Raw genomic sequence first — 21,939 nt, 5'->3', positions numbered from 1 at the left:
AAATGAAGGTCATCCTTGATGATGAAGCTTAACTGACCATATTAAAGAAGGATCTAAGTGGATATTAATTATGTCATATATCACTCACTTCCTCTTTTATATTATTATATCTGACATCTAACAGGGAACAATTTAAATACATCTATTTCAGAGAAAGTCAGTATACTAAATGACAAATGTGCAGTTTTAAGTAAATGAGAACATTTTAGAACTAAAGTCATGGTATCTAAATTATTTTTATGTAAGTTGTTAAATGATAATTATTATAATTATAATTATAATATAATATTATATATAATAGCATATAATTATATTATATATAATATTATATAATTATAATAAATATTATTATTACTACCATAATACTACTGCTGCTACATTAATCTACATTGCCCCATCACTCCAATGAAAAATATCAATTTTCAATTACAATGACTATCAGTACATTCAAGCCACAGAAATACTATTGAAAAGCACATATTTCTGGGTTCTAAGTGATAGCCATAAGAAGAAATCTTTACAATGATAATAATCCTAATTATTGGTCTTTGTAAGTAGTAAATACTGTTTATACGTTATTTCATTCTTCACAACAATTCTGTGAGGGAGACATTATTCTACACATTTTACATATGAGAAAAACTTAGACTCGGTTTTAATTTGCCTGTCTCAGAGCCAGGATTGAAACATGAGTCCATGTTACTCTATAGGCCATGCCCTTAACCCAGTGAGTTCTTAAGGCTTTTGAGTCTGAATGCTGCCATTGGATCTTTGTTTGTTTGTTTGTTTGCTTGTTTGTTTCTAAATTTTTTTCAATGTTTATTCATTTTTGAGAGACAGAGAGAGACAGATCGCAAGTGGGGGTGGGGCAGAGAGAGAGGGAGGCAGAATCCAAAGCAGGCTCCAGGCTCTGAGCTGTCAGCACAGCTGTCTGACATCATGGAGACTGCTTGGGATTCTCTTTCTCCCTCTCTCTGTGCTGGCATGTGTAACCCTCTCTCAAAATACATAAATAAACATTTAAAAATATGTAATAGTACAGCCATCACATTATGAATAGGTAAATGAAGAGCCATCACATTATGAATAAATTAGCCAATGTCTTGTTTATCAGAGACCAGATACTATCATGAATACTTCCTTCATCTTCAAACTCTGCGGTCATTAATGCTTATAGACAACAATGGCTGAACAAATTCTATGCTCAGTATTAGTGCTTCAGTCCAACATCAGGAAAGTATTTTTGAGATATGATTAAGTATTTGTATAGAGATGGATCTTAATAACTTTTCTCCCCACGGGGCTAAAAATAACTTCAAGTATTTATTTGCGTATGCTGTTCCATCATCTTTTAACCTGCTGTACAGATCTGTATGACTTTACTAATGCTTCCTTCCCACCACCAAGTAAGTTGGAAGCATCTCAATTTAAAGTCTCTTTCCTGGAATTCTATGTATCCATGGTTGTGCTGGATAGCTTCCATTTGTTCCACCTTTCATTCTAATTCCACTCTCCACCCTTATTCACCCTGCTGTCTGTTGTAGGAGACTGGCTTCCATGTTCTCTGGCTTCCAGCTGTTGAGCTAATGGGGAGTTCTGACAAGTTATAAGAAGGGAAGAGTCAAGGATGTTTATCCCCCTGTATTCTTCCTCAAAAATTCTCAGGTTTGCTGTATCCCTCTATTGAAGGTTAACACTTCTCTCCAGGAAGCCTTCTCTAACTACTTTCTTTTTCCAGCCTCCAGTCCCTTTGGCTCTAGGGGTGAAGAAGATATACAAATGGCCAATAAACACATGAAAACATACTTGACATCATTAGTCTTTAACGAAATGCAAATCAAAACCACAGTGAGATACCAATTCACACCCAACTGTTGGCAAGGATATGGAGAAACAAGCCTGGCAGGAATGCAGAATGATGCAACTTCTGTTTAACAGTTTGGCAATTCTTTCAAACTATAATCTTAGTATTACACTATGACCAGCAATTCCACTCTTATGTAAATACCCAAAAAAATTGAAAACAAGCATCCAACAGATACATACTTGTATGCCGGTGATTATATTACCACTCTTTAGAATAGCCAAAAGGTAGAAACAACCCAAGTGTCTATCAACAGATGAATGAATAGACAAAATGTGGTGTATACGTATAGTGTAATATTATTCAGCCTTAAAAAGGAACGAAGTTCTGATACATGCTACAACATGGATGAACCTTGAAAACATCTTGCTACGTTGAAATAAGGCAAATGCAAAAGACAAATATTCTGTGATTCCACTTAAATGAACTATCTAGAATAGGCAAATTCATGGAAACAGAAAGTAAATTAGTGTTACTAAGGGCTGACAGAGGGGAGAAGGAGAGTTTTTCTTGATACAGAGTTTCTATTTGGGATGATAAAAAAATTTGGAAATAACTACTGGTAACAGTTTACACCATTGTGAATGTACTTAGTGCCACTTATTGTACACCTAAAATTGTTAAAATAGCAATTTTTTAAAAGTTCTAGAGTTTGATGTGTTCAGACTACCCTACTGCCCACAGTTCATCTGAGGCCTACAGTTTTTGGTCATAGTAGACATTCTTTCATAAGAGCCCTTCTGATCAAGTCTCATCTTTGTCCCTTGTGAATATTTTTTTAAAAATCAAAAACACAAAAAACAGTGATTTCCAAGCCAGTAACAGGTTATCTTCTAAGTTGAAATGAGTGTACTACAGCTAGCAGCTGGCAGAGTCCTATTTTGAAAAGATTAAGAAAGCCACAGTTGAATGCTATGAAAAGAAAGCAGAGGTAGCAATTCTAGTTAGTACAGTTGCAAATTATCTTTATAAATGTTTATGATTTTTATGTCAAACCCATATTTGAACTAGGGAATTCTTTATTTACAAAAGTAGGCACTGACTGTAATTTTTCTAGTTTTACATCTTCTATTAAGATCTATTCTTACATCTTCTATTAAGATCAGTCAAAGAGCTAGACTGAAAACCCAACAAATGAAAATATTAAATGAAATAGAGTATATATAGCTCAATAAAGAAAAGTGCTCTCAATGTTTAATTTAACAAGTAGCAAAATATCATTGGCAACTGCAAGAAAATAAAAATGAGCCACTTGTCTAGTCAATGACAATATTAAAATCACCCATTTGACATACAAATTAGAAGCAGAGTGTCTTTTGTAATACAAATATGAAGGATTTACTCCATAATGCCCAAGTATATTGAATATATTGTCTACAATGACATAGGAGAAGGCAAAACAGATCTATTACAGCTTATTTGCATACCTAAATAACTGTAATTGGAAGATACATGATCCTGTTTTATTTATGTATTCATTAACTATTTCCTATAATTACAATTGATCAGCAATTTATTGGTTTCTTTGTAATTACCACTTCATAAGCCTTTTTGTATTTGGCCTAGCTTCCACATTAAATACGCCATAAAACCTTTAGTATCTGCCATTTCTTGCCTAGCTAAAACATTGGTTTTCCCATGAGCGGAGCAAAAAAGGAGGACTACAAAGATCTTAGTTTAATTGGGTACCAGATAGAGGCTCTCCGTACCGAATCCTACTGAATCTCACTTGTCAGGTAATCTTTAATTCACCTTACGCTACAGGTTAAATAAAGCAGTGAGCTATTATAAAATCAAGCACTTCCAGATATTCTGAGAACAAATGTGTCAGCATCAAGGAATGTCAGGTGGTCTCAAGTGAGCGAAGTGGAATCCTGAGTCTCTAAACTGTGTACCAATGCTCCAAGGGTAGGTAGGATTTTGTGCTGATCCTTGCTGCTGTGTGGCTGAGTTTAATCTGACAAGCCAAACAGATGCAGACTGCAAGTGTTGGTAGGGTTAATGGGAGTAGGAAGACCTCTGTATCAAAACAAGGGTAAAGTCGATTCAGGCTTTGTGTAACATTTGAAATGAAAAAGATGGAAAGGTCTCATTATTCTCACTGCAGAGATAATCATCTTTTTAAATTTACATGAGAAACTGTATCTTCGATTGCTAAACTGAAATTCGATTTCCTGGGCATAGAAGAAAAATGCCAACATGATCTGTACAGAAAGCACCATAAAAGATACCTCTTCCGAAACCAAAATGTGCTGAATTAATCTCAGAGAGCTCATGAATAAATCTGAGAATTAAGGCAGTAACTACTCAGATCAATAGGGGGAGGCAGAGAGAAGTCCATCAGCCAAATTATGGATTAAATGAACCCACAGGAAGGAACATTGTTATATCCTTGATCAGATTTCTCAGATTTAAAAGAAATTTTGATTTTTAATATTAATCAAATATTACCTAAGAGAAAATTTATGGTTTGTTTTAGTACAGCAACCATTACTCACACTATCCCACTCCCAACCTAAGGTGAAAGTCTCATGTATCTCTCCTGAACAAAATACCATTATGCATCCACCTCTTTCCTAGAAGTAAATTATAATGTTTACAGAGAATGATAACAGCAGAGTAGCATGCTGTGATGTGTTATGGGGTTACTTGTTTCTCCTCTCTGGGGAAGGAAGGTAGTGAAATCCAGCTCTAGAACTAGTGATGGCTGCCAGACTAGAAAATGGCCAACAACATGGACAAGAACAAAATGAAATTCCAGTTGGTGTTTCTCTACCTTTAGTGAGTCCTTGAGAAAAACTGTAAACATCATATTGTTGTGTTAGTCACTGAAACTCATAGACTTTATCCATCCAGATTATATTTTGTGGTTATAAGACCACCAAAATTTCATCCCTGCCAGTGTATCCCATTCAAAAAGTTATCTAAGAAAGAAATTGAAAGAATCTTTGCATTTCACTCTGTTTTGTCAACGCTTTGGAAAATATTAGGAACAGCTTGTCTTTCCCTTAAAAACGTTATACTCTTGGCATAAAATCAGTGCTTTTCTTTTGTCATCAAAAGAAATATTCATCTGAGAACACAAGAGCCAGTGGCAATAATAAGCCATGTGTGCTATTATTGCTATTATTCTTTCCTGCAAAACAAAACAAAGGAAGACAAAACAAAACAAAAAAATAGAAAAGAGCAAAACATATATTTCTGAATAACAGTTGATTCAGAAACCTAGACAAGAGATGATCTTTATGGAGTTTCTATGACTGAACAGTCAGAGTGTCCGATACTTTCTACACATGACGGGTAAGGATTAAATTTAAAATATTAAAATCTGTTATCAACTAAAATTGATTATATTTATAATAAGAAAGCATGCCATTGCAGCTATTTTTTAAATAAGATAATAGTCCACTTATGTTTACTTACACTCCCCTGGTGGCCAAGGTGTTATTTGGTCTTTGGATGTTAGGTTGGAAGTTAGTTTGTACTGTGGTAATGTGAGGCTTCCACACTCTCATCCCATGGAAAGAGTGCTCAGAATGGACCAGGTGACCTGAAAATAAGCAGTTCAGCATGTGTTGTCCCCATAGTAAACTTCTCTGGCTCTAGATAATATCTACCTAGTTCTTCATTAATGTGTTTCATTAATGTGAAACTTTTAAACCACTTTGAATGAAATCTCTTACCTGTCAGAAAATGTGTCAGACCTCTTTATAACATTTTTAACATTTTGGCAAAGAATGGGAAGTGAATCTCTTTTATGAGTTCCAAATATGCAAGGAATTCTTTCTTGGTCTTGTTAGAACCATAAGCATGGTTAAACTTGGCTTTCTTTCTGGCTTATTCTTTGCCTTCTTGTCAGCAAATGTTTTGCTCTGTGGGTTTATAGCAGATTATAAGGAAACATTTTAGGTATTAATGTGGCTTGAACACACTAGACATAATACAAGGCTTACAAGTAACAATGAAAACTCTTCTGTATGGCTCTGCATAGCATAGATGGAGGATAACTTACTTTAAAAGACCACTCAGCTAAAACCTGCCCTGTAGAGTTCCTGTTCTCATAGGTTTTCAAAGGTTTTGTGAAGTAAAAAGCAGTGTAGGAGTTGTAGTAAAGGGGGCCTTAAAACACCTCAAACTTTTTTTTTAACATCTTTACTAGATGTATTATGTGTACAAGCAGTTTTTTAAAAAGAGAGAGTACTCATTTCCAGTTTGCAGGAAAAACTGCCAAGTCACCATCTGACTCTTGTGATCTCTGGCACCTATATTCATGACCTGTCACAGGATGAAAGTTATCTTTGTCTAAGTATGTGTTATTCTACATACCCACCCTACCCTCCACAACCCACCATTTAATTAATTACTCCATACCACAGGAATGTTTGTGGCTGAATAAGAAACTAATCATAGTCGCCCTCCCACTTGACCTATAGAGTTTGGAACTTGGCTATGATCCATCATAGCCCTAACTGTTTTGAATCTGAGTTTTTAATTATATACATTATTTTCAGAGCATAGTATATTGTGTGTAACACGGCCAGTGGCTAGGACACAGTATGGGTTTACTGTTCTCAGTTGTCTAATGTAAACAGAACTTGATAAATGATTGTTGCTCAAATTCTGTTCTCAAATACTGCAGATCAAAGGAAAATGTACCACAAGGCTCATTAGAGCTCCTGATACATTATGGTATTAGATGACGGAATTTTATCAGAAAAGGTTTATTCTCTAACATAAACTAGTACACTTTCTTCTATTAGAATAAGAACTGTTTCAAAAAGACTTTTATGTCATGTCTGAAATTTTTTCTCCTATTTTCTTAATGTAAACTTAAAAAAAAATAATTCCACATACCATTCCTAAGAGGGCTTGTTTGAAAGTATAAGCTATTGTTAAACACTAATCTGTAAATTTACAGGAAGATCCTAATTGCCATATGATAAACACTAGGCCACTATCAACTATCATAAGTTAAAAATTAGATGCTTTATAAAGGAAAATGAATGATAAAGGAGTATAAAGGAAAACTTTTTATAAAAAAAATTTTTTTAATGTTTATTTTTGAGAGAGACTGAACGTGAATGGGAGAGGGGCAGAGAAAGAGGGAGACACAGAATCTGAAGCAGGCTCCAGGCTTGAGCTGTCAGCACAGGGTCCCACACGGGGTTCAAACTCAAGAACCATGAGATCATGACCTGAGCTAAAGTCAGACTCTTAACCGGCTGAGCCACTCAGGTGCCCCTAAAAGAAAACTTCTTAACCTAGAGTCTATCATGAGTTTTAGAAGGTCTTTCAACTAACTGAAATTATCTGTAAAGTGTTGTACATATGTGTCTTTTTTTTTTTAGAGAGAGAGAGAGCAGATTCATAGCTTTCATTTAATTGCTCAAAGTATATGTGACCCAGTAAACACTAAAAGTTACTAGTATAAATTACTGCTTTGTTATAAACAGTTCATCATAAACACTGTAAACCCTACCTTACATCCCCTTTGGGGACAAATCTACTATTTAAGTTTGAATCTACAATTGCAACGTGTTGTAAATGGTTCTCCTATTAATGGATTGATTGGAAAGAGGAAGAGAGGAAAGAAGGAAACTAGTTTATAGTATTTACTATGAATCAGCACTTATGATATCTAATTTAATCTTCTCAACAGCACTATAAGTGTACTATTCAAGTGTGTTATTATCACACATTTAACAGTTAAGGACACTAAGGCCAAAAGAGCTACGTGACTTACCCGAGATCCCGCAGCAAACCAGCGGCAGAACCCTGATTGAAACCCTATGCTAACTACAAAGTTCCTACGCCTGTCTCCATGCCACCCGGTCTGTTTGAATGAAAGAGTGAATTATCTCACCTTCTTGACTAAGTGACAACAAATTATATAGAAAAGTATTTGTTTGTCTTATCACCCTGCTAGCTAGGTCTGAAATTCTGTCATCCTTACTACCCACCTGTCTTAACTCAGACCACCAATACCTCATGCCTGACTCACTGCAACTTCCACTGTTCCTGCCTGCAGTCCCCTTCCCCCAGTTCTACCCCACAACCAGGGTGAGCTTTTTGAAATATAAATCTGATGAATGTCACAAATGCCTCTGTGACTTTTTGTTGCTTTCAAAATAAAATTCATATCCTCCTCATGATTCATAAGGCCCTTCATGATCTGAACTCTGCTTAGTTTTCCAAGCTCACCCCTCACTGCTCTTGTCTCACCCTCTTAGACTCCGGCCGTAATTAACTACTTGTAGTTCCCTATATACTGTCTTTTCGTACTAATTTCTATTTGGAACATTTTTCCCACTTCTGTTCACCTGGGTAACTACCATTTGTCTTAAAAGACTGTTTATATACCATTTCTTCAAGGAACTCTCTTAACTCCTCCTGTTTGGGACTAAGTACCCTTCCCAAGCGCTCATAGGATATCTTTTACTTACTTGGGACCACTATCATATGTATAATTTCTGTGTGCATTAGATCAAAACTCATCCTTTCTTTAGGGGCACACAGCACCATGTAAGGGCACAAAGCTCGGAAAGGAGAGGATGGGTTACATTTCATGTTCCGCTTAGCCCTTTTCCAGGTTCTCTCAAGCAAGGCACAATTTATACAGCTGTAAATGATGACTCTATGTAGCAATTATCAAATGGCCATTTTTATTGCCACTACACTTCTCTGCATCTCCATCTGAACTCCAAGCTCATTGAGGACAAGGATTATATTATATAATATATTCATTGTTGTACTCCCAGCTCCTGGCATAGTGCCTTTGAAGTGGAAAGCACTCAATAGATATTTGGTGTTTGAATTAATGACTAATTAAGACTGGCAGTAAAGCAGTTTAACCAGTGCCAAGCATAGTTCCTGACACACTGTAAATGTTCAAAAAGTATTTGATGAATGAACACATGAGAAATAATAGTTTGCTATAGACTGTGCATTTGTAGAAATTAGTAAAAGAGGATGACAAAAGAAAAAAATACTAATAACTACTAATTTAATTCAAGACAACAAACATTAAGTGCTTACATGATGGAAACTATTATGAGGAAACACAAAGGAGAAAGACATAGTCCCTTGCCCTCAAAAAATTTGCAATCTAGTTAGAAAGATAAGACATGTATAAAACCAATTAATTCAAAGCAGAATGTAGCATGCGCTATGTGAAATTTATAATTAAAGTTCTAGAATATCAATGAGAAGGAAAAAGTTTCTTCCAGTTAAATGAAGGGTTCCTAAAGCTTCTTGGAGAAGGTGATCATAGACTTAGACCTTGAATTATGAGTAGGATTCACTAAGGAAATGTATTGGGAGGAGAGCCATAGTCAGGAGGAAATATTCCAGGCAAAGGAAATAGCACATGCTGATTGGAAAGCATAGGGCTTCTTTGAAGAGCCTTTTAGCTGCAGACAAGGCTGGAAAGATAGGTGAAGAGTCTGGAAATAGATGGCCTTGAATGCTATGCTAAGGAGTGTACATTTTAGCAGTGGGGCTCTATTAAAAGTTTTTTAGAAGGAAAGTGATACTATCAGCTGTATTTTAGAGAGTCATTTGGCAAATTGCTTTTAGTGTCTTCCCTCTCCTTTGCCCTTGATCCCAATAAAATAGAAATTCTTAAGCACCGAAAACCAGAGACCAGTTAAAGAATTTCATCTTTCTACATTCCTAGTCTATTTCAATGCTAGGTTCTTCCCAGAAGCTACCTTAATGCTGGTCTTTTCTCTCAAGCTTTCAAGGTCCCACTGCTTAAACAGTTCCTAAACCTTCATTAGCAAAATTCTCCCGGTTGTGGAGAAAAGAAAATAGGAGTTTGTCTGAGATGGATAGCCAAGGCCCCACAACTTTCAAAAGAACATTGGGGAAATGGCCTCACTGCTTTTATTATGTGATTCAAAGCATCTGGTAACATTCTATCACACTCTTCTCTTTATTCAGGACACTAAAAGACAATATGCTCATTAATCTTTAATTTACGTATAAATAAGTACACGTACTTATATAAAGAATAAGGAAGCCTAAATTTAGAATAAAAATTTCTTTTGTCCTCAAAATGCAAAGAAATGTTAGACTTAATATTATCAAAATGAAATTTTCAGTAAGAACTTTTGGGTACTATATATTGTCCTTCCTAACTATAGATAAGCAAACTATTCTTTGGAAAGGATCCACAGATCTTGAATCACCTTGCCTAAGGGCAATAGCCTTTAGGAAGGAAAAATTCTCTACACAATAGTGTTAGAGATCTCAGGATTTCCTGAGGGTCTCCCATAATGCTAGGTGTGGGCAGCAAAGTGCCAGGCAAATGGAAAGGAGAAAACTAAAAGCACAAGAACCAGTTAGGAACTAATCCAAGAGTAATTAGGATCTAAAATGGAGTAGGAGCAGAGGAATGGAAAAGAAGGAACGGATCCAAGACAATCACAGAAGTAACACAGCTTTGTGCCTAAATGAATGTGCCTAATTTTACCTTGTGCCAAAGTCAAAAATAGCTTCAACATTTTGTTTAGAAAGTCAAAGGTAACTTTAAAATTTCCAGATTGGATTTTTGGGAAGGTAGCCGATACCTTTAACAGAAGTAGAAAAAGAAAGTAGATTTGGAGAGATTGTGATGAATTTTGGACATACTGAGTTTGAAGTGCTAATGGGACATGAGTATAAAAATACCAAAGACTTAGAGGTTCAGACTAGAATTCAGGGAGTTAAAATGGGATATGTATATACAGAATCCTTCTACTTATGAAATAAACACTTAGTATTTTATAATACAGAACAAAAGGTAGTTTTTTTTCTTTCCTATAATTAAATGTAATAGCTTATATAATTGCATTATTCTAGAATGGAAGACAAATTCCAGGTGATGGCCTCAACAACATATGGTCAAAAGACCAAAAAAAGCCCATTAAAAAAATATAACTTAGGGGCAACTGGGTGGCTCAGTCAGTTAGGCATCCAACTTAGGTTCAGGTCATAATGTCACTGTTAGTGGGTTGGAGAGCCCTGCATCGGGCTGTGCACTGAGGGTGCAGAGCCTGCTTGGGATTCTCTGTCTCTCTCCCTCTCTGCTCCTTCCCCCACTTGTGTTCTCTCTCCCCCTCTCTCTCTCTCTCAATATGTGTGTGTGTGTGTGTGTGTATATGTGTGTGTGTGTGTGTGTGTGTGTGTGTGTGTGTGTATGACACTTAAATTTGCTTCAAGAAATTGTAAAACTCCATTGTATCCATTATAAACTAAAATTTGCTTTGGTGCAAGTGACTGGTAGAGGAGAGCAACAAAGAAAATGAGATCAAAGGAAAATGGAAGAGGAAGAAAGGAAAACACCATTTTGACATGTGAAGGAGAAATGTGTATTTGGGATTTCAACAAAGCAAACAATGAAATAGAAATTGTGTTGGCTTATATTATGCTGAGATATCATGTGCCTTGAGGAAATATTTTCTTGCCATTTCTATTCACAATGTATACTTTAAAAAATTTGAATTCTCTTCCTTTAATCCTTGTGAGATTTTCTTAGAATTACGTGTAAGAAAGTAAAATAGAAAAGACAAGAGAAATTTATAGTTGCACATGAAATTATTAACATACCTTGTTTTTCACATATGTCTCAAGTTGTCCACATACCACTAAAAACTGCCAAGCTTGAGTGAACAGGAGCTAAGAAGCAAGCATGGAGCCCAAGAGTAGAAAATGAAACTTCCGTTGCATCCTCTTCAAATTCTTTTATCTATTTCAGTTCCTAAACTATGGAAATGAAACTGGAAATGAAATTAACCCTCATCTGACTGCTCTGTGGACTTCTACAGCAAAATTATTACACAGGAGTTTATTATTTACATATTTATAAACTTCATCATCAATATTGTTTGTATAAATTGCGTTTCTTTTTTTTTTTTTTTTTTTAATTTTTCAACATTTTTTATTTATTTTTGGGACAGAGAGAGACAGAGCATGAACGGGGGAGGGGCAGAGAGAGAGGGAGACACAGAATCAGAAACAGGCTCCAGGCTCCGAGCCATCAGCCCAGAGCCTGACGCGGGGCTCGAACTCACGGACCGCGAGATCGTGACCTGGCTGAAGTCGGACGCTTAACCGACTGCGCCACCCAGGCGCCCCTAAATTGCGTTTCTTTTATATAGATGCCTTTTAAAAGCACTATTTTTAAAAATGATCTTACCTCTTTCAACTTATACAAGAGTTGAAGAAAGACCCTCCTAGTAAAGAAAAAGAGAAACTAGTATTTGACTCTTACCAGATCCAATTAGATAGTTTTCTTACTATTTGCCTAAAATCCTTTCCCCCTCTTCCACTGGCAATAAAGCAGTATAACCAGTGCCAGTTATAGTTCCTGACATACTGTAGATGATCAAAACGTATTTGTTGAATGAATGAATCAGTTCTTCAGTAGATGTTAGAGCAAATGCTATCGATGTGTTAGGCACTGTTCTGGGCATTGGAGAAACAGTAATAGATAAAACAAAGTCCCTCCTTTCATGGAGCTTACAATATTTTGGAAGAGACAGTCAGTAAATATGTATCAATGGGTTATAAATGCTGAAATAAAAAATAAGAATGAGTGGAAAGAGTGCTAGGTGGCTTATTTTCTTTATAAGATGATCAGGGAAGCTCTTATTTTGTGGGAAATGGAAAGTCACCAGAACATGGGGAACAAAGAGTTTTATATGATATGACTTTTATTTTAATAGGTCATTATGGTTGCCTCATAATGAAAGACTGTAGGGTGTGAGGACAGAAGCAGTCAGACAAGAAGTTATTGCTAATCTAAATAGGAGGTGATGGTAGTTTGGCCTAGGAGATGAGATTAAAGGAGTTGAACATGGTGAGTGGAGGAAATGTTTGCATATTTTCAGATCATGTAGGATCTTGTAGATCATGGTAAAGACTTTAGATTTTATTTAAAAAAATAATAATAAAACCAAGAGGCCATTAAAGTGCTTTGAAAAAGAGAGGTTATATGATCTGACTGACATTTTCTAAAGGATCACTCACGTTGTGTAGTGAATAGACCATTGGGGCAGGGAGGGAAGTAGAAGAGCCCAGTTAGGCTAATATGTGGTAATCTATGGAAGAAATAATGATTGTGTGGGCTTGTGTGGCAATAGCAGAGGCGGTGATAAATGATCAGATTCTGAGTATGTTTTGAAAGTTAGAGACTACATGATACTTTGGTAGAGGACAAAAAGGAAATATGTATCCAGGAAGAGTAAAGTTGCCATTTCCTGAGATGGAGAAGCCTTCAGGGAGGAGTTTAGAAGTAAAGATAGAGCAGAAATCGTGTGTTTTCCTTTGAAGTGTTAAGTTTGGGAAGCTTATTAGACATCTAAGTAGAGAGACTGAGGAAACAGATTCATGAGTTTAGAGTTCAGGGAAGAGGTTAAAGACATAAATTTAAAGTCATCAGTGTATAGATGGGACTTAAAGCCATGGGGCTAGATGAAATCACTTTGGGGATGAAGGGAGATGGAGAATAGAAGTCAAAAGATAGCAGTGGGACAGAAGTCAGGAAGACAAGGAAAATCCACCAAAGGATACTGGAAAGATCAGCTTATGAGGTAAGAAAATGAGGAGAGATTGGTATACTGAAGGCCAATGGAAGAGAGTTTTGAAAAGAGAAAGGTATAATCAATTCTGTAGATGATAATGATGGATCAAGTCAGACTCAGATTGAGTTTTAAGAATTGGATTTGGCAATAGCACTGCTAGGAATTTACCCAAGGGATACAGGAGTACTGATGCATAGGGGCACTTGTACCCCAATGTTTATAGCAGCACTCTCAACAATAGCCAAATTATGGAAAGAGCCTAAATGTCCATCAACTGATGAATGGATAAAGAAATTGTGGTTTATATACACAATGGAATACTACGTGGCAATGAGAAAGAATGAAATATGGCCTTTTGTAGCAACGTGGATGGAACTGGAGAGTGTGATGCTAAGTGAAATAAGCCATACAGAGAAAGACAGATACCATATGGTTTCACTCTTATGTGGATCCTGAGAAACTTAACAGAAACCCATGGGGGAAGGGAAGGAAAAAAAAAAAAAAAGAGGTTAGAGTGGGAGAGAGCCAAAGCATAAGAGACTGTTAAAAACTGAGAACAAACTGAGGGTTGATGGGGGGTGGGAGGGAGGGGAGGGTGGGTGATGGGTATTGAGGAGGGCACCTTTTGGGATGAGCACTGGGTGTTGTATGGAAACCAATTTGACAATAAATTTCATATATTAAAAAAAATAAAATAAAATAAAATAACATTAATTTAAAAAAAAAAGTAAAAAAAAAAAAAAGAATTGGATTTGGCAGTGTGACAAAGTGGAGATTATTGCTGATCTTCTTAAGAGTATTTTAGGGGAGTGATGGAGACAAAAGTCTGATTGGAGTGGATCCAAGAGAGAATAGGCTCTCTGCAAAGAAATGAAGAGATAAAAGTTTAATTAATTCAACGTAATAAATCCTAGACCATTTAATGATTGTTGATGTACATGCTCCCATTGTTTTTCTCATTGCATAATTAACCATATTCTGGTATGGTTACAGGTCTAGTATGTTATTCCATATAATATTCCACATTAATACCCTGTAATTAACTGTTCTGCTCCTTACTTGTCACCAGTGCCTGTGGTAAGGTGTAAGATGATTACTGACCTTATCTTCACCTTTTTGGTTTTGCCCTGCTGCTGATTTTACTTCTGTGAGTCAAATAAGAGTATGTGGTAGCCACTACCTAATTGTTATTAGATGTTATTACTGTGAAAACCAGTTTTACACCTTATGTAGTCATCTTTTTTCAGCAATGAGATATGATTGACACATAGAAATTGTATATATTAAGGGCATACAACTTGACATTTTGATATGTGTATGCATTATGAAATGATCATCACAAGCCAGTTAACATACCATCACCTCACATAGTTACCATTTTCTTTCTTTATTTTCTTAGCAAATTTCAAGTAAACCATACAGTATTATTGTACTTGTCTTAACCATGATTACTATGCTGTACATTATATCTCCAGAACTTATTCATCTTTCATAACTGAAACTTTGTACCCTTTGACCAACATCTGCCCATCTCCTTTCCCCAAGACTCTCACTCCTAGCAACCACCATTCTACTCTCTGCTTCTATGAGTTTGACCATTTTTGATTCCACATATAAGTGAAATCATGCAGTATTTGTCTTTATGTGTCTGGTTTATTTCACTTAGCATAATTCCTCCAGCTTCACCCATATTATCCCAAATGGCAGGATTTCCATTTTTATGGCTTAATAATATTCGTGTGTGTGTGTGTGTGTGTGTGTGTGTGTACACACATTTTCTTTATCCATTATCCATCAATGGACATAGGTTGTTTCCATATCTTGACTATTAGGAATCATTCTACAGTAAACATGGGGGTACAAACACCAAAATCCAGATTTCATTTCCTTTGGATACATACTTAGAAGTGGGATTGCTGGATCATATGGTAGTTCTATTTTAAGTTGTTTAAGGAACCTCCACACTGTTTTCCATATATACTCTCCTACTAAAAGTGTACAACGGCTGCCTTAAGTAGTTTATTTAAGATAGTAAGCCCTTATGTGGGCGCCTAGGTGGCTCAGTTGATTGAGCATCTGACTTCAGCTCAGGTCATGATCTCATAGTTCATGGGTTCAAGCCCCAAGTTGGGCTCTGTGCTGACAGTGCAGAGCCTGGAGACTGCTTCAGATTCTGTGTCTCCCTCTCTCTCTGCCCCTCCCCCGCTCACACTCTGTCTCTAAAAAATAAATAAACATTAAAAAATGTTTTTAAGAGAAAAAGAAAGTAAACTTATGTAGTACTCTTAAGAATATAAATGTGTTCACTATAAAATATCTAAATACAGAAGACTAGCAGGAGACAGAACACTTATCTCAGTTATGGAAGAAACATAACAAGGTTTGAAATGAAAATGACACTTCAAAATTATACTTGACTCCTTTGTCAAGGGAAAAGATCAGTGGAGTATTAGATAAGTCATGCCTACCTCCTTCCTACTACTCCTTGTCACAGCTCTGATGTTTCTAATTGGGATCACAGAGATAAGTCCTTCAAATGATCAAGACAGACCTTTATTAATGATCTCAGAATTTCTTAAATAATCAGGACAGGGCAACACTTGGATTATTTTTAACCCCAGGCCACTCTGTACTCTAGATGTAGAAATCACCCCATATTCTTCTGTTTCTCATCTTCTCTCATCTCATGCTTATTGAGTACTTCAGCCAAACTTAGAAATAGGTGCATAATTTTCAAGAGGTATCAGCCCCACCCCAACCACATAGTGCCAGAAATGTTAAATGGACACCATATTTTCAGCATTCCAGGGGGTCAAAAGAATACATAGGACTAATACAGCATCAACCTCACATCCATAAAACCAAGAAAATGAAATTACCACAGCTGTTCATTACAGGATAATTTGCCAGTTCCTTTATTCAGTTCTATGTCCAACCAAAAGTAATATTTTCATATCCTAAATTTAGCAGTATTTTGAAGGAAAGGAATGGACAAATAAAATGGAAGAGAGAAAAATACCTCAGTTTGAGCTTCCCCAGAGTGTTCGTAAATTCCTGGCAATTATCTGGTTCCCACTACAAACTTAAGACTCACAAGGCCAAAGTTTCACATAAAGAAACTTAATTGTCCTGCAATGTGCTCCTTTCAGAATCTTGCAGAACTCCAGTTTTCTTAGCTGCCTGTGGGGTCTACCCAAACCTGTGTCCTGGGACACCAGGTGAGAAACAACATGATCCTGTTCTGTGCTCCTGTTAAATCTTACCCATACTCAGCCTTAATTTCTTGGCCTTAATTAAGCTATACTACTCTGTAGCAGACCAGAATGTCCCTTTTCTCCACTCATTCTCCTCCTACAATAGAACTTGACTTCCACTGGACAAGTGTACCAGCCTCTTAATCCAAGCTAAGATGAAAGAGAAAATAAAACAGTGTCACCCAACAAAAGCCTGCCACATTCAGACAGCACTGTTTTGAGGTGCACCTACCTAAGCCTTAGAAATGAAAAGTACCACCAGATTCTGCTAACCAGAGGAATGGCAAAAATGTGAGAGCTCTGCCCTCTCCACACGGGAGTACTACCCACAAGAAATGCAGCTGCCTCTGTAGTGTTTGGGTCCCCAAATCCTATCCCAGCCAATACCAGATCCTGCCAACTCCACATGGGATATACATATCAGCTGGTTGTGCAGTTTGAAGAACCCCATTCTCTCCACATAGGACTTGGCCTCACAAACTGCAGCCCTACAAACATGACAGTCTCTTTTAGTGCAAAGTGACTTGCTCTCCATTCAGGAGTATACCTATAAAAATTACAGTTTGAGGTCTCAGACAAACCTGACTAGCAAATGAACCCTATTATCCAGTAAAATGATTTTCAGTGCTGGCTACACAATAGAATCACCTGGGAAGCTTCAATACAAAACCCAGTGTTGGAGCTGTACTCCAGAAATTTTGGTTCTTACTAATCTGGAGGGGGTCTGGATATCACTGTTTACTAAAATCACTCAGATGATTCTAAAAGCTCCATAACCACTGGTCCAATATGATATCCTCCCACTCCTGCCAAGGATATTGCTCAGCGAGTCTAGGTTTGTGACTTCTGTTTGAGGCCGGGCATCTCCCTCAGCTGCAGCTGCAAAGCTACTCTAGATCCTTCATCACCAAAGTCCAGTAAATGTGTATGTTAACTCCCGAAAGCTGCCAGAGCCCTGCCAGATGAAGAGTCAAAGATGGACGAAACGCAGAACGCTACATGCCTGGTTCTCCTGTGTTCCACCACATATCTTCTCAATGAGTGATGTGGTTTTTTCACGCTGTGGAAACCACCCCTATGCATTCACAGCCCTTTCTTTCCTCCCTAACCTGTCAGACTACAGCCACAGAGAATACTATCTGATCCACACTTGTGGCTGTCACATCAATAAAAGAGGGCTGGGGAGGGGGGAAATCTCCCTTAACGTACCCTGCCCTTGTACTTGTATAACCGCCACACTACTTGTCGGTTACTACCTCCTTCTCTGATCTATAAACACTGCAAAAACTGCAGCAGTGCCTGGTATGTGGTAGGTGCTCACTACAGTGTTTGAGAAATGAATGAATAGATGGAGACGAGGAACTGCTGCCCTGGTAGGAGTGGAAAAGATGCAGTCGTGCCTTCACTGTTAGGGGCCGATATTTAACATGGATAATTGCAGCCGCAAGCCCAGGAGCAGAACTCACAATCTTAACCTGAAAACTCAGCGCTGGCGCTTTTTCTTTCACTTAAGCACAGCCTTGCTTTTCAAGGCATCTAAACATTTGCCATCTCCTGGTATTCCATTTCTACTTTTCTTCTTAGACCTCCCACATAGTGACGCCCTAATTGTTCCAAAGCGCTCAGTTCTGCCTGCTTTGCCTTTACCGTTTCCAGCTCAACAGCAGCCTAGTTGTTATGTCCCTCCAAACAATAACAGTGGGAACTCTCTCCAGATCTACAGCATAGTTTCAGAGATTACTTAAATGTGCAGTAGTCAGTCCTTCCTTATTCATTTTCTGACTTCTACAGTGTTTTGAAAGTATTGAATGCTAAGACTGCTTATCCACAAGGTCTTTTCAGTAATGGTATGTTTATCTTAGAATTCCGGCCTACATGGTAATTGTATTGCTGCATGTGGGAGAACGAAGCAAAGATGTTTCAGTAATCATACAGTATCAGCGACCATGTTGCCTGCACTTGACTCAGAGCAGATGAATCCAGTGCCTCTGCTCGTAAGGACTTAGGTTCAAAGAAAAATAAGCAAGAACAGCATGAAGACCAGCTCACATTAGTGGTCTAGCTCACATGATACCTTTTGAAATATAGATGCACTATTTCTCTTCAACATTAATTACTATTAAGGATAACTTCAGGTGACTAAAAGAGTACAGGATCTGAAATGTTAATAGCCATTCGAATCTATTAAGGCACTGCAGAGAATGAGGGGAAAGATAAGTGGCACTATTAAGATCCATTTCTGTGAGTAGTTTTGAAGATTGTTAAAGATCCAAGTCCAGCACCATCTATACCACCTACTTACTGGTACCGTCATCATTTTGCCTTTAGTTGCTGTTTTTCAAGATACTGTCCTCAGACTACCTGCTTTAGAATCCTCTAGTGATGTTTGTTTAAAACAACAACCACCACCACAACAACAAAATCACACTCTTGAGCCCCAGATCGATAAAGCAGAATCCCAGGGCTCCTGGGTGGCTCCGTCGGTTAAACGTCTGACTTCAGCTCAGGTCATAATCTCCCAGTTTGTGACTTCGAGCCCCGCATCAGGCTCTGTGCTGACAGCTCAGAGCCTGGAGCCTGCTTCGGATTCTGTGTCTCCCCTTCTCTCTGCCCGCCCCACCCCCCATGTTCATGCTCTGTCTCTGTTTCTCAATAATTAGTAAACGTTAAGAAAATTTTTTAAAAAATAAATAAAGTGGAATACCTAGGGTTGAGGCCTTGAATTGATCCTGACCAAACCACTCAGCTGTTGAACCGTAAGGTCTCCAGACTGCTGGCTCGAGACTTTACCAGCTGTTAGGCTTCAGATATTCCCAGTAGCACTGTCAGTAGGCATTATTCATTTTTCTTGAAGGATCTGAGATTAGGTTATGACAAAGTAATTGAAAAGAATGTGAGGACACAAATACCCAAGGAGGAGGAATAGGACACCACCAAGGGGAGGAAATGGAAATAGAATGGCCAGAGTCCAAGAAAACCCTTCTTTCCTTCATCCTTTTGCGCCAGGTTATATGTCATTTGTCAGACTTTAGTCCAGTCTAGCAAGCATATTTTGACTGTCATGTGCCAGGTACTAGAGATAAAAGGAAACAGAACAGTCTCACTGTCCTAGGGGAGTTTACAGTTTGGTAGAGAAAGCAGGCTCTTAAATGAGCAACTCAAATAAACATGGAAACCAAAAGACAGAGATTTGCCCAAGAAATTTTGGGGGCTGAGAAGAGGGGATTTGTAAGGGAGACCTAATGTGTAGAGAAGAAATTGCCTGAGTAGGGACATAAGTAGAAATAAGGCTGGTGGGGGGTAAGTAGGTGGCTTTTGAGGAAGAACTAAAAGATATCCTGGAGCTGGTGGGAAATGATAACTATTCCCAACAAAGGGAAACTTGCACAACCAAAATGCTCTGAATCCTAAAGTGATCTCATTTGTATTGGGATTGACAAGCAGTTGAGGACTGCTTTATCATAAGGTTGAGGGAATGGAGAAAGATAACCAATGATTCTGGATAGGTAGACATGGGCCAAGTCAAGGAGATGTGTGTGGATGTCTTGATAACTTTTTTTGAATGTTTATTTATTTATTTTGAGATATAGGGGAGCAGAGAGAAAGGGATAGAATCCCAGCAGGCTCTGTGCTGTTAGTGCAGAGCCCAGTGGGGGGCTCGATCCGTGAGATCATGATCTGAGCTAAAATCAAGATTCAGACACTCAGCTGACTGAGTCATCCAGGTGCCCTGCGTCTTGATAACTTTTCAATGTCCTGTTTTGGTAGCCATCTAGAAGATGTCCTAGATCAGTCTTTAGAATTCATTCCAAGTTTATGGTCTGAAACTGTTCATTGAAGTGGCTCCAGAAACATGTTACAGCAAGGTTATGGGCCCTCTCTGGGACATTATATATGGAATTGCAGTAACTAATAAGTTGACAGTAATGTCAAAAATTATTCACATGTCAAATAGATTTGAGAATGTTTTGACTATCACTGGAAGAATACATGAAAAATAGTGATATTAATGACCTCTGGAAAGAGAAACTGAGAAGAGAGGTAGGAGGAATTTACTTCTCACTATATACCTTTTATATTGTTTGGATATTATGTATATTTATTGCCTATCCCAACAAGTTTAAAAGAGAACTAAAGAGACATATTTATCCCAAAGCATAAAGAGCTGTCAACATGTTAAATGGTTATTTGATTTACATTAAAAACCCAGTTAATGATTCATTGATACAACAATGACAGAGATAGTATTATGAAAGTAGTTTTGTCTTGGGGTGCCTATTTGACTCAGTTGGTTAAGCATCCGACTCTTGATTTGGCTTAGGTCATGAACTCACAGTTTGTGAGACGTAGCCCCATATAGGGCTATGTGCTGACAGCACGGAGCGTGCTTGGAATTCTCTCTCTCCCTTCTCTCTGCCCCTCCCCTACTCATCCTGTCTCTCTCTCTCTCTCTCTCTCTCCCTCTCTCCCTCTCTTTCTCAAAATAATAATAAAAAAAAAAGTTTTGTCTTTCACAGCTTGAGAAATAAATTGGAATTAGAGAAGTACAGATTTTGTATATCCTCTATAAATTTGGCCTTTTTTTTTTCCAGTTCGCAGCTCACCTTGTGAAGATGAAATATCCAAGAATATGTATTCTCGATGGCGGCATTAATAAGATCAAGCCAACAGGCCTCCTCACCGTCCCGTCTCCTCAAATATGAAGAACCAAGAAAGAGTGTGATAGTCAAAAGGACAGAGTGGTATCAGCCCCCAACAGCACAACTCTTCACAGCCTTACCTCTCTTCGACAGAACTAGACTTCCAGATTGTTGCATTTCCATAAAGTTTTGTCATGAAACATTTTTTTAAATCTCATAACCCACATGCTCAGCTATCCAGGCAATAAACTTGACTGTACATGTATTGCTGAAAGAATTTTCTTAACAGTGAAATCCGATCATGTATTTTTACCGCAGTGCAGCACAAAGCCAGAGGAATTCAGCTGACAAGGCAGATTTAGCATTATCAAGAAATCTCAATTGCACTGAAAAAGCTGTCTCCCATTGCACTGAACAGACAGTCCTAACAAAGGTATTATTTAGAAACATAGACTGAATGGGGGTTGCAGTCATCTTTCCATGATAATGAAAAGTAAAAAGCTATTCACAATATATTCCTTATAAGTAAATGCTATATTTGGTAACTCATTTTTGGCCCAGACAGATCGTGTGTGTGTATGTGTGTGTGTGTGTGTGTGTGTGTGTGTGTGTGTGTG

At 37.6% G+C, this 21,939-nt stretch overlaps 1 protein-coding gene across 2 annotated transcripts in view; it reads left to right on the top strand.

The window, feature by feature from the left end:
- Positions 1 to 21,587, top strand: part of TBCK (TBC1 domain containing kinase) — a 230,316-nt gene extending 208,729 nt beyond the window's left edge. For both annotated transcript variants that reach the window (XM_049630974.1, XM_049630972.1), the window contains exon 26: positions 21,275 to 21,587. In XM_049630974.1, the coding sequence (XP_049486931.1) occupies positions 21,275 to 21,385 (111 nt within the window). In that variant the 3' untranslated portion in view covers positions 21,386 to 21,587. The remainder of the gene's footprint in view (positions 1 to 21,274) is intronic.
- The last annotated feature ends 352 nt before the right edge of the window (positions 21,588 to 21,939 follow it).

The sequence above is a fragment of the Panthera uncia genome, chromosome B1 (genome assembly GCF_023721935.1).
Source record: "Panthera uncia isolate 11264 chromosome B1, Puncia_PCG_1.0, whole genome shotgun sequence".
NCBI lineage: Eukaryota > Metazoa > Chordata > Mammalia > Carnivora > Felidae > Panthera > Panthera uncia.
This window is presented reverse-complemented; position numbering and strand designations above follow the sequence as displayed.